We start from the raw sequence: 13,101 nt of genomic DNA on the forward strand, positions 1-13,101 counted from the left end.
TGTGGCATTGCTTCCAGCCCATGGCTATCCTTTTAGCAAGCACATATGCCAGGTCCCTCAGTTTCCCAAGGTGTTTAGTGTTCCGTGGTCTGGGAAACCCTCCCAACAGGCAGGCCCAGGCCGTATCTATGTTGAGCGGGACCCCTTTATCCGCTAGTTTCCGTGCCACTTCTCCCCAAAAAGCTTCAATCACTGGGCAAGACCAGAACATGTGTGTCATATAAGCGTCTTCATCGCATTTTGGGCATGCTTGTCTTCCTGCGTTTGCAAACTTAGATATTCTCTTCGGGGTCATATAGGCTCTATGCGTTATGTATAACTGTATCTGCTGCAATCTAGCATTTCTGGACACTTTCTTGTGGTATCCTATGGCACGTTCCCACATTCCATCAGTCATCTGTGCCCCCGCCTCCGCGTCCAGCCTCAGATCAGTCAAATCCTTCCCCACCCGGGTCATCACCATCTCATATAGTCTAGAGATCTCGTGCCCTCCCTCCGATATTTCATATATTGTTCCCATTAGAACATCTGGCTCTTCCGCCAGTACAGTCTCTGGCCAGGTTTTGCGAATAGTCTGCACTAGCCTAAGATACATAACATATTGGCCTCCATGCAAGCCTGTCTCTTCTCCCAGGTCTTCGAAATCTTTAATAGCCCCTTCTTGCCATATGTCTCCCAATGTGGCCAGCCCAACCGATTCCCAATAGGTCCTGATTATCATCCTGAGCTGGTTGTCTCCCCTAGCCAAAGCAACCAGTGGCACCTGTGGGGAACACGGGCACAGGTTCTCCATCAGTTGGCATACTCTGTGCCACATCTTCCACCCAAGCAACAGCATACCCGGGCGTTCTTTCATTTCAAGTCTAGGAACCCAGATAATCTCTTTTAGGTAAAACGGGGTGCAGTCCTGCCCAAACAGCCTAGATTCAGGAGTTTCTTCATCAGAGAGCCATTTGGTTACATATTGCAACTGACTGGCTACATAATAGGCCTCAAAATTCGGCAGCTTAATGCCCCCTCTATCATGGGAGTTCTGTAGCTTCCATAGCGCCACTCTATTGCGAGTGCCGTACCACAGGAAGTCCCTACACATGCTGTTCAGTTTGACAAAAAACTTTTTGGGTATCAGGTATGGTATATTACTGAAGAAATATAACAGCCTAGGCAGGACCACCATTTTGAGCTTCGCCCCCCGTCCCATCATCGCCAGCGGCAGCTTCTCCCAAAACTTCATATTTGTGCGGATTTTTTTCACAGCCACCTCGGTGTTATGCAAGTGTTCCCCCTCCACCGTATGATAAACATCTATTCCGAGGTAGCGGAAGGAATCAGTCGCCCAAGGTACGGACAACACTGGCAGCCGTTCCAGAGGGACTCCTATGTAGCTCCCCAATGGGAACATGCTCGATTTTTGGGGGTTCACCGCTAAGCGGGACAGTTCTGCATACTTTTCCATGACCTCTAGAATATACTGAAGATTTTCTTCCGGATATTTCAAATACAGAAGCAAATCGTCAGCATATAAGGATATTAGGTGTTTCTCTCCCCCTGCTTCAATACCGACCATGTCATATTGTTGTCTGAGGTACACTGCCAGGGGCTCTAGGGCCAGAATGTATAACATCAGGGACCAGGGGCACCCTTGTCTGGTGCCTCTACTGAGTTGCCACCTCTCAGATATCACTGATCCTGTGCGTACTCTGGCCAGTGGTTCACTGTACAACAATTTCGCCCACCTAACATAACCCGGCCCCATCCCGTATTCTTCCAGGGCCGCCAGCAACCATGGCCACCTCACTGAATCAAAAGCCTTGACTGCATCTAGGGACATCACCGCCATTTCCCCATCGCTTCTGTTTCCCTCTTCAATCACCCGGTGGAGTCGCCTGTGTTGTGGGTTATATTTCTGTTGGGGACATAACCTGTTTGATCCGGGTGTATCAGTTTACTGATAACCCTTCGTAGCCTATTAGCCAGAACCGCCGTCAAGATCTTGCTGTCCTGGTTCAACATTGACAACGGCCTATAGGAGCCGCAGCAATGCCCTGGCTTGTTGGGCTTGGGGAGCGGCACGATTAGTCCTTCTCTGAGCGTGTCCGGTAGCCGACCCTTCTCAAAAGACTCATTGAGCATCTCTAGCATAGGGGGGAGTACTTCTGCTTTATATATTTTGTATAACTCGCCCGGGAATCCGTCCGTACCCGGGTTCTTGCAGGTGGGCAGCTGTTTTACCACCTCCTCTAATTCCTCCAGGGTAATCGGTGCGTCTAGTTCCTCCCTTTCTTCATTACTAATCTTAGGTAATTCCATGTCTTTTAGTGTTTCTCTAATCTCCCCCTGATTGTCCCCTCCCCTGTCCTCATACAATGTTCTATAATAGTCCAAGAATGCCTCCTTGACTCCTTCCTGGGTGTCAACCACCTCCCCGTCCTCTCTGGTTATTATCCTAATCGGGGGCTGGGGGTTTCGCTCTTATATAACCACGCCAGCAAGCGGCCAGTTTTATCCCCACCTGCTGCATGTTGCCTCTCGACATACTTTTTGTAGTTAAGGTTGCAGAGCCTTTCCCAAAGCTCCGCACCCCTTTGCTGCAACTCGAGTACAAGTTCCGCGTCCCCTCCTGCCCTGTCGCTTTCGCGCTCCAGTTTATCTTCCGCTTCCTCTAGTTCTGTTAGGACCCCACCCTGTAGGCCTTTTGACTTAGCAATAGCAGCACCCCGCAACACCACCTTAAAGGCCTCCCAGAGTGTGCACGCTGAATCTACGCTGCCTGTGTTCACCTCAAAGTACTGTGAGATCGCATCCCTGATGTCTTCCCTGAAGACTGGGTCTCTGAGCGCCTCCGCCTGGAGGCGCCACGTCGGTATCCGCGCCTTGGGGCGGCAGTGCTGCCAGGTCAGCACCAGAGGCGAGTGGTCCGACAGGACCCTCGCTCTATATTCTATTCGGGTGGTCTCTATCATCACATCTGGCGTGGCAAAAAAATAATCCAGCCTCGTGTGCAGGTGCTGCGGAGCTGAGTAGTGCGAGTACTGCGTTTCATTAGGGTGTTTCAGTCTCCAAACATCCGCCAGCCCAAAGTCATCTAGTTATGTCTAATACCCTGGCCGCCGGGGTGGGCCGATCAATCTTCCCATCAGATCTGTCTGCCTTTGGGTCGAGCACACAGTTAAAGTCCCCTCCCCAGATAATCGCTCCCCCCACACACGCGCCCAGATGAGTACCTAAGGTTCTAAAATACGTAGCAGTGTTTTGGTTGGGGCATATGTATTTATAATGCACACCTCTTTATTCTCTACCAAGGCCTTCAATATGACCAACCTACCCTCCGTGTCCACCACCTCTTGTGTGAGTTGCAGCGGAACGTGCGGTGCCACCCAGACCAGCACTCCCCTAGCGTAGGCAGAGTACGGAGAGCCCACTACAGTGCCTCTCCACTTCTTCCCCACCAGTTCCAATTTTTGCTGGGTCAGATGGGTTTCCTGCAACAGCGCAATATCAATCCTCTGTCTTTTTAGGTACATCATGACTTTGTTCCTTGTTCCTTTTTAAGTGGCTGTTAAGTCCCCTGACATTCCATGTTACGATCTTAAGGTCTCCCATGGCTCATGAGGGTCTTCCTGCCTCCCATGTAGCAACTCCCCTTTGCCCACGTGATACAGCCCTCCATTTTTGCTTGTAGCTTCTCATACCAGCTCAAACTCCCCATAACTATGTACACAATAAATCCCCAACTTCCCTCCCCTCCGCCCACCCGTCCCTTCCCCAACATCACACCCCAACTGCTGCCCAGCTCCATCCTCGGAGCTCAGGCACCCCCACATCTAGCCCTGCAAGCACCGAACGATGCAGAGCTCAGTAGGGTGAAGTCGCCCTAATGGCCACTTACCTAAAACTGTTGTGGGGTAAAGAGCGCTCCGTAAGGCTCCCGTTAAGTCAACATTAACCACACTGCTTATGACAAATCGTGCAATAATCTGACCTTCTCTACTGAAGGCTGCGCAAGCGACTATATTCAAGTCCCACGTGCCGCGCCATCTTGCGGCACCTTCCTCATGCATCACTTATCTCTTCCGAGCTCTTTCTCCGTACGAACTTCTGACTCCTGGAGACATCCTTGCGCATCGAGCCATCCCATGGCATCCTCCGGGGTCTCAAAAAACAAAGTTTTATGTTTATGAATGACTTTCAATTTTGCCGGATACAGTAACATATTTGTGGCCCGCCTCTCTCAATCTCCGCTTTACCGTCCCAAAGTTCATGCGGCTACGCTGCACAGACAGGGTGTAGTCCGGGTAAGCCGTGATGTTTGCCGCTCCTCGTGTGATTGTTACTCCCTTACGAAAGTGTTCCAATATCCTCTCCCGGTCACGGTAATTAAGAATTTTGGCTATCACAGGCCTAGGCGGGTTCCCCGGTAGCGGCCTCCTTGTAAGGGCTCTGTGTGCCCTTTCCACTGCAAATCCTTGGGATAGGGCTCCTCTGGGTATCTCTTGCAGTAGCATGGATTCAATGAATTCTGTGGGATCGTGGCCCTCCAATCCCTCCGGCAGGCCCACGATGCGGATGTTGTTTCGTCGGGCTCGTCCTTCTGCCTCCTCCGCTCTGCTCTCCAAGTTGCCCACTCTTTGTATCAGGGCGTGCAGTTCGGCTTTATGGGAGGCGCAATCCGCAGTGTTCGGGCTGACTTCCTTCTCAAGGGACTCCGTGCGCTCCGCCAAGGCCCTGACATCCTGTCTGAGTAGGTTGACGTCCTCCTGCACCTCTCCGACCTTGAGGTCCAGTGCCGTTTTTAGTTCAGTGACGGCTAGTTCGAGCTTAGATTCCCAGGCCGCCCTTAGGTCCGCAATCGCAGCCAGGATTTCTTGGTTGGCACCCGAAGTCGTCATGCCGCTTGCAGGCAGCTTGTCCCTGCTCTTGGTAATGTCTTGACCTGGGGATGTTTTAGCGAAGTCGTCTAAGGTGGGCTGTTTCGCCTTCGGCCTCACCGTTCTATTCGACCTGACCCAGGGGACCTGTAGTTTGCACAAGTGACAAATGTGCACTCAGTGCGCCCCTTTCGCTGGGTCACCGTGCGGCCTGCTTCTTCCTTTGTTCCGGACCTTGGTCGGCCATTTTGTGTCGTCTTTCGTCTCCGGTGCTCCTCATCTCTTCCGCTCCGATCTCTGCCGCCGTCCCTCCTGCACCATCCAGAAGTTCACCACGCGTAGCCCAATCATTCACACACCGGCGTGTGTATTTTCAGCGGTCGACGGCCCGTCTTCACGCACTTTTTTGCACGGATCATTGCAGGATCTCGGGAGCTCCTCCAGAACGCGTCCTCCTAAATGGCCCTCGTAGCCACGCCCCCCTGGTACAGCCAGCTTTGGCTCTACTGAAAGCTGGTACTGAGAGTAGGTGAGAGTATTGGTCTCGTTTTGGGCTCAGGGCGGGCACTTGGTGTATTCGTTCAGCTAGGTAGGATGGGGCAGACTGGGAGAGGCATTAGTGTGAGATAGGGAGGGACTTTAACATTATGCGCTCTGATTGGGAGCCAGTGGGCATCTTTTCTCGTCTGGGAGATGTGCTCTCGCCTAGGGATGCTTAGAGCCCCTCTGAGAGCATTGTTTTGCGCGGTTTGCAGTTTGTTGATGTTTTTGGCAGATGTGCCTAGGAGCAGGAAGTTACAATAGTCCAATTTTGCACCAATGGTAGCTCTTGCAATGTTGAGGTGGTTTTTAGGCAGTAAGTGAGGTTTCACTGCGTTGATCATTTTTGTAGTGAGGGCGGCGGATGACAAAATGGCGCCGACTTGTTTTTCCATTGATAAGATGGAGTCCAAGTATACACCCAGGGTTTATACTGCAGCAGAAACAGTAATGACATTGTTCTCAATGCTGAAGGAGCTGTATTTGGTGTCTAGTTTTGTCAGGGACTCTTTGGGGCCTACCACTAGAATTTGTTTTTTCTCTATACCCACAGCTTCCGCCACACCATGGACCTACATGGCCCCCCTAAAATACTGAAGCCTCACAAACAACCAGCTTTCCCCTTAGCAGACATAAAAAGAGCTCTAGAAAACCTTTGGTCTAAACATTCTACTCCTGCAAACCTTTCTCCAATGCTGCCAAAACCTACAAAAGGCCCTAATTCCATCTAAGGCCAATTATTACAACTCCAGAATCACTGATGCTAGCTCTAACTTTATAGAATTCTTTTCCATTCTCAGAGTTAGAAAACCTTCCTCTTACCACCTCTCAAACCCAGTCTGATAAAGACTTTTGCTCCATCATCCAAACGGCCCTGGCCAACAAGATCGTCTCCCTCAAAAACAAAATCATTGCCAATAAATCCCAACTCTCCTCGAAACCCCTCTCTCCCCGAAGGCGCCATCCCCCTCCATACTAACCTTCAGCTTCTCTCAAGTCTCCCAAGCCGAAGTCTTCAAAACCATTTGCAGGCTAAAATCTACTAAGTGCATGGGAGACTCTTGCACTGCCCACATTGTCGAGCATGGTGCTGCCACTCTGATAATCACAGAATTCATCAATGCCTCCTTTCTAGTCAACTCTGTCCCCAGTTGTCTCAAAGCAGCCTGCGTTAGCCAATCCAAAAAAATAAATAAAATAAAAAAGGTTTGACCTCCACCCTCTCCACCATCGCCCCATTACCACTGTTGCCCTTCATCAAAGGTCCTGCACCGCATAGCATATTCCCAAATCATGCTATTCCTAGAACATGGACTACTGGGTGTAAGAGTCTGGCTTCCTCCCCAAACAGCACTCCTTGATCTCAAAATTCAACTAGACAACATCTGCGACTCTGGTAACATTGCCATCCTCCTCTGACCTCTCGCCAACTTTGACATGGTTTACCACGACAGACTGCCATCATCACTCCAGGGTTTATCCGCAACTCTGCAGCAGACCCCTTTGTGACCCCTCTTGGAGTCCATACACCAGGCCTCTCTGACTACCTAGACTCTCTGCATCCTTTACACTAACTTTGCAGATGACACCCAGATACTCATCCCAGCCACCGGAAACTATGACGATGACTCTTGCTATCAACAGGACTTTTAGCATCGTCCACAACTGGATGGCCACCCACAACCTATGTCTTAACGATGATAAAACCGAGCTAATCATTGTTGGCACCCCTGCCTGCTGCAAAATTCTGAACACTGCGTTCACCTTTTCCATCAGCAGCTATAGCATGCCAATCTACAAATCTGTCAAGATGCTTGGAATTTACCTAGACACTGATCTCACTAAGGCTAAACACATTATCCCCTCCCACAGCACACACCCCCAGGCTTATTTCACTAAGCAGACAATTCCTCACACCAAAAAACTGTTTGACACTGGTACGAGCACTCAAAGAGCAAACTGTATTACTACAATGTCTTTCTAAAAACATCGCCAAACTCAAACTACTGCAAAACAAAGCCCAGTGTGCCATCTTGGGTCTAAGACACACAGACCACATTTCACCTGCCGGGTGCAATACCCACTATCTCCCCATCAAAGCTCACATCTAATTTAAAATGCTAGCCATCGCTCAACTCTGTTCAGAAAGAAGCACCCACCTCCAACAATTGCATCACCCCTAAACCCTTTGTGCGCCCTATATGCTCTTCTTCCAGCATTACCCTGCTTACTCTGCGGTTCAAAAGATCAAGCCGGTAGCGCAAGCTTCTGCGTTACTGCACCCTCCCTTTGGAATGATCTCTCCCCCAACATCAGAAAATTTGGTTAAAACTTGGTTGTTTAACAAATATGACTAATGCCACTCCGGTTTGACTGCAATGACTTTCCTCATGACCGCAGTACAAATGCTGCAATCCCTGTGGATCTGGGCGTTACATAAATATAATACATTTAATCAAAATCAAAATCTCTGGTCGTTTTCTGGGTCAATTTGTAATAACTGACTATTTAGTAAGAACTAAACCTCATACTGCTTTGGCTCTATTCAGGGGGTAGCCCGTGTCCATAAACACTTTGTTCCATTGGCTCCCAGTGCAGAGGAGAAGGGGAAAGATTTGGGAAGACAGACTAACATACCAGATTGCCATAAAACATAGTAAGGTCCTTGATTTGAGAGGACAAAACAAACCCGTCCCGATTCCAAAGCTAGGCCACAATCTTTAGGTAAATCATTCAGGAAGTTTGTCCTCCAGAATATACATTACCATCTCCACTGGTAACCATGGAGGAATCATCGTGTTCTATATGCATGTAAGGTGTACCGACATTGCTCAATGTGAGTAATTGAAGTCTTGAGTCTGACACCAACAAGTGCATAGATTGGATTAAACATTAGGAGAACTGCCTTTCTGCGATTAGAGGAGATATTCTGAAATACTGACCTACTCATTACGTTTTCAAATAGAGGGCTCTTGAATGGGCTTCTTTCGATTGGTCAAAGGTGCTTACCACCCATGGATTTCTCGCTATTCCTGCACCCATTTGATTACATTAAGACAATAAAATCAGTTTAGTGCCAAGCTGCCTGTGTATAGATTGAACCCCCAACTTCGTGTACGAATGCTTGGATCTGCAACCTGCAGCTCTCCAAATGTCCTGGACTACTCCCAAGATCCTTTCCCCGTGAACTATATTGGCAAGCCCTGATGGGTGTTGTAGTACAAAACATCTGGTGTGCCAAAAAATGCAGACCCCTGTACTAACGTATTAAGTGAGTCCACAGTTAATCTAATGGACCATGATTGACCAGTGCATCTTTCATCCATGCCTTTTGGGTCTCCAATGCCATCAACCAACAAGGTAAAGGGCCCTGTAGAAGTTTACATTTTATCATATAATATTGCAGGCTTGGGTGGAAGGATGTGCAATTAGGTATGGAAATGATTTATTGGCAGATTCATATTGTGCTCTTTCAAGAACCTTGAAGATACTTTTTCAGAAGGCTACTCAGCCTATTTTATACCTGCCTCCAAGCAGGATAGACCAAGTGGGGGACTTATGTGGCTCATGCTAGCTTTGTGTGTTAGGTCAGTTTCATTGGTCGTTGAAACGTAGAATGCTCTGGGTGTGAACAATTATTTGGCTAATGCTTTCTCCATTTAATCTCAGACTGCTTAGGTTGGTGACGCCCTGTGTTACAAGTAAGAACTGAAGTTTAGTGCAGGCCACCATTTTGCCCTAGCTAGATTATTGTAATTTGCGCCTTTGTGTGGTGTTGGGAAGGGGGCCACCTCGTCCCACCACCTAAGCTACTTTAGAGTAAGGCGAGCAGCATTCGAAACACTACGATGGTCCAATGGGGGCCAGTGGTATGACCCCCAACCCAACATAATCAACCCACATAGTATAGCCCAAGGCGCGAGCAAGACTGCCATTTTGTATATATGCAAGTGCATTCTGTGTAGAAGTAACCATACGTTGGAGACAAGGCCTGCGTGGCAAATGCAGCATTTCATGCACTAGGCCCTAATTGTGAGACGAGGGGAATCTTGAGCCATGCCCAAGCTCCCGTGAGGATAACTCACCCTCAACCACCATAAAGTTCATTCATTGTTCTAACAGTGTTGCAAAGATGCTTTTCTAGCCACAAGTTATGTTCCCTACAAGGCCGCGCTCAGAGACCAGCACCTGGTGTGCACGTTATCTCACACTGGCCAAAGCATGATCCGGCCCCATCACCAGGCGACTACAAGTTAATTCCATGGCACTAGGTGCCCTTTGACCACCAGCCCCAAAGTAACAAGTCCTGAAATGGTCAAAGAGGACAAACATTGCAAGTCTTTGAGCTACAATCAAATGATTTGTGTTGCAAGGTGCTGGGAGGGATACATAATAGTTCAAAACAAGGGTGTAGACCTTGGAGCCGGATGGCGCGGAACGGACTGAGTGAAATGTGGGTGTGAAGGTTAGAGTGCCCCAGAACCTCCTTTGTGCCAGTCTTGAGGCCTGCACAGTATAATGATAAAGTAGCATTGTGTTAGGAGTGTAGTTAAATTCTTCTTTGACCTTCATTGGCGAGAAGATGCTTTCCGCGGCACCCAGGTCATGGAATAATGGACTGGGCTGGAACCAATGTCCTGGCATCCCTTATGGGGCAGGCAGATCCTGTGTAGGCGCACACCAACCAGCCGTGCGGGTTTTTACTATATGTATTGCATCACTACGACTGTCTCTTCTTAAGCCTCTGCTTGTATTCATTTTCAGCAGAACGTTGTTAGCAGCAGAGTTATTTGCTGTTGCTCTAATCTGTGTGCGAGATTAAAACTGGTTATCCCTTTACTTCCCTAGCAGGTTATATTATCTCTGGTGTGAGTGTTCAGGGACTTGCCTTCAGGGGCAAGTAAGAATTGCATAAGTAAATTACAAATTCTGCAAAAATATTGCCTAAAAAGGAACCATATCACTCTGGCCAGGAGGGAGCTCCATTGGTTGCCGGTTTAATCGAGGATTCTGTTTAAGATTACCACATTGACACAATTGTCTGCATGGACCTGGTCCTACATATCTTAAAGAAATTCTCTTTGCAACCAACCACAAGGGAGATCAACCAGATCTAATGATGCCCATCGGCGAACAAGGGGGTAGGAACATTCTTTTCCTGTCAGGGCAACATGCTTGGAATGGGTTGCCAGTTGATCTTCGTAAGAAAGTCTCTTTGCATTCCGTAAATGACTCAAGACAATACTATTTAACTGACATCTTTATATACTCATCACGATCGTTGGCTGAATTGTATGTTATTGTTGCTACTGCTTTGGTGTGCGTCCTGATGCCGGTGGCGAGTTAAGCAATAAAATACACGTGGTTCACCAATGGAATCGTAAGATCTGATACAAAATACGTTTGCACATTTTTGGAGGATATCGCTTAAGATTGATTAGATGGTGCCATTTATATGAAGTATGAATGAGTGCCTGTAATAGGAGACTCCCGGAGGACACTTGTGCATGTCCAACTTTTGAAACAATTTCTCCATGTAGATATTTTAAACACATTACTGGTTGGTAATGGGTTAAAGATCTGTAGGTTTTATTAGGTTTGGAAAGTAATCATGATCTGCTCCATGTATGGCTTTAACTTCTCAACCCGACTGATCTGTCGAGCATAGTCGAAGTGGTCCAGAATTTGTAGCAAGTCTAGGTATCCAGTTTCATCATGTATTTGATGTGTGCTGTGCCTAGGCCTCAGGCCCACCTTTCCCATTGTGTCACTTGCCCATTCCCTGTTCCAGAATGTGGGAGGTCTTAGTTTGCATTCCAGATCAGTCAGTTAGATGGATTGTTTGCAGCAATAAATGATCAGTTCCCTCCATTGCTCTTTGGTCTTCATTTGGCTGCTCACCACAGTGGTCATAGAGCAAAGGTCTGCAACCTTTGGCTCTACCGATGTTCTGGACTAGAAATACCATCAGCCTTAGCCAGCATAACCAATGGTGAAGGATCATGAGAGTCCACCCAAAACATCTGGAGAGCTGCAGGTTTCAGACGTGCGTCGTAGAGGATGGCAAATCCTGCAGATGCTCGCCTTAGGCATAATTTTGGTAAGTGCTGCGAGGAGCCTCCGGATCAAGGCAGTAAGGTGTACATCACCAGTGAGCGTAGAAGTAGATTGGCTGCCAACAGAACCGCTCACTATTTAGAAAAGCGTAGAGGCAGGCCTAGACCCAAACCACTATCAACACTATACAATAAGGTCCGATGTTTGGCGTGACCCCCACAGTGCCCGACACCATCTTGGGGAGAATGACAAGACCCCTAGGGCAGAAGTGGTAGCCCCTGGATAAGGAGAACTCTCGGGACTCTAGGAAAACAGAAACACAAGAGACTATTAGTGTCAGAAATGGACTAGGGTAAGGAAGAGAAGGTCTATGAAATAATGAGTACCTGCTTTTATCTTGCAGATGCAGGGAGAGAAGGGTCCAGTCCAAATCCTGTAATCCAGCCATGCCTGATGAAACGAGGACAATCCGACAGCACAAGGATGCAACAGGCAGCCAAAAGTATCCAGGTAAAAGCTCCAAGAAGAGGGAGAGTCGATAGGGGTCCAAAGTAATGAGGGTTCTCTTAGATTGCATGGAGCCAAGTAGGTTTAATTAATTAGGGAGATTCAGGAGGGGTGCAGGGCTACAGTAGGCAAGACGAAGAGCAGACTAAGCATGGCACAAAGCCAGAATCACAAACCATAAAGGGAGGTCTGTATCAGCGTCGAGGAGTGCTGCGGTGCTTGTGGAAGGCACCTTTTGAATGCTGCCATATGTGCCTTCCGTGAGGGCATTGTGTGACATGAAGTCTCCACTCACAAAGTCGTATGACACCGCTCCCTGACATAAAATATTTTGGTAAACCTGATCAATGCAACACCGAGACTGCCCCAAATTGTACCAGTACTTCAACCATTTACTTGTTGCATCCCATTTTAGGAGTAGCCATATGCCCTCTCCAAAGTGACCTTTACATTTATGGAAGCTAGCATCTAGGAAGATTTGTGGCCTACCTGTGGTCAGAAGTTAAAATGCAGACAAGCCAGAGGGCATTCTCCAGCCTTACATTTAGGACCTCATTAAAGCCCTTGGAATGGAAATGAATCTGTCAAAAGGTACTATGTGTTCCATATTAATGCAGGAGGTTGACAATATCTCAAGCTAAGTAAATACAGAACATCCTAAGATACGCAGATGGGTCCTTGCACCATGCCAAACGCCTACAAGGCAATCATACTCTAGACAACAATGTAATCGTTTGCCCTGTGCAGAAGTAGTGTGGACATTATTGTATTTCACTGCAATCAAATTTATATTTTGCCAACTGAAACATATGCACCAACAGAAATAAAGATCATGAGAGAGGTACACCACCGACACTGCCAAGAAATGGATGCACTATTCTGATGGACATGCACCTAAAGTCAGGCAGAACAGTCAAAGGAACTCTCACCTTAAAATTAACCTGCATCATCGGAAGAACATGGAGGCTGGTGCTGTTCCAGTCTGTAGTGATGAGGGAGTCAATGACTTTGGACTCCAAGCACTGTAGTGTTTTGGATTTGTCTTGGGACACGCATACTTTACAGCCCAAAACATCAGCAATAGCTGCAGAAATAAACAATTTGGATTAGGTTTTTTTTACATACCGGA

The 13,101-nt window shown here is 47.9% G+C and overlaps 1 protein-coding gene across 1 annotated transcript in view; it reads right to left on the reverse strand.

Annotated features, from left to right (window-relative positions):
- DCLRE1A (DNA cross-link repair 1A) overlaps positions 1-13,101 on the reverse strand; it is a 294,752-nt gene that overhangs the window by 22,072 nt on the left and 259,579 nt on the right. The window contains exon 7 of the mRNA XM_069611864.1: positions 12,902-13,056. Coding sequence (XP_069467965.1) covers positions 12,902-13,056 — 155 coding nt within the window. The remainder of the gene's footprint in view (positions 1-12,901; positions 13,057-13,101) is intronic.

Source organism: Ambystoma mexicanum, chromosome 8, assembly GCF_040938575.1.
Source record: "Ambystoma mexicanum isolate Mex_15411 chromosome 8, UKY_AmexF1_1, whole genome shotgun sequence".
In the NCBI taxonomy this organism is placed as follows: Eukaryota; Metazoa; Chordata; class Amphibia; order Caudata; family Ambystomatidae; genus Ambystoma; species Ambystoma mexicanum.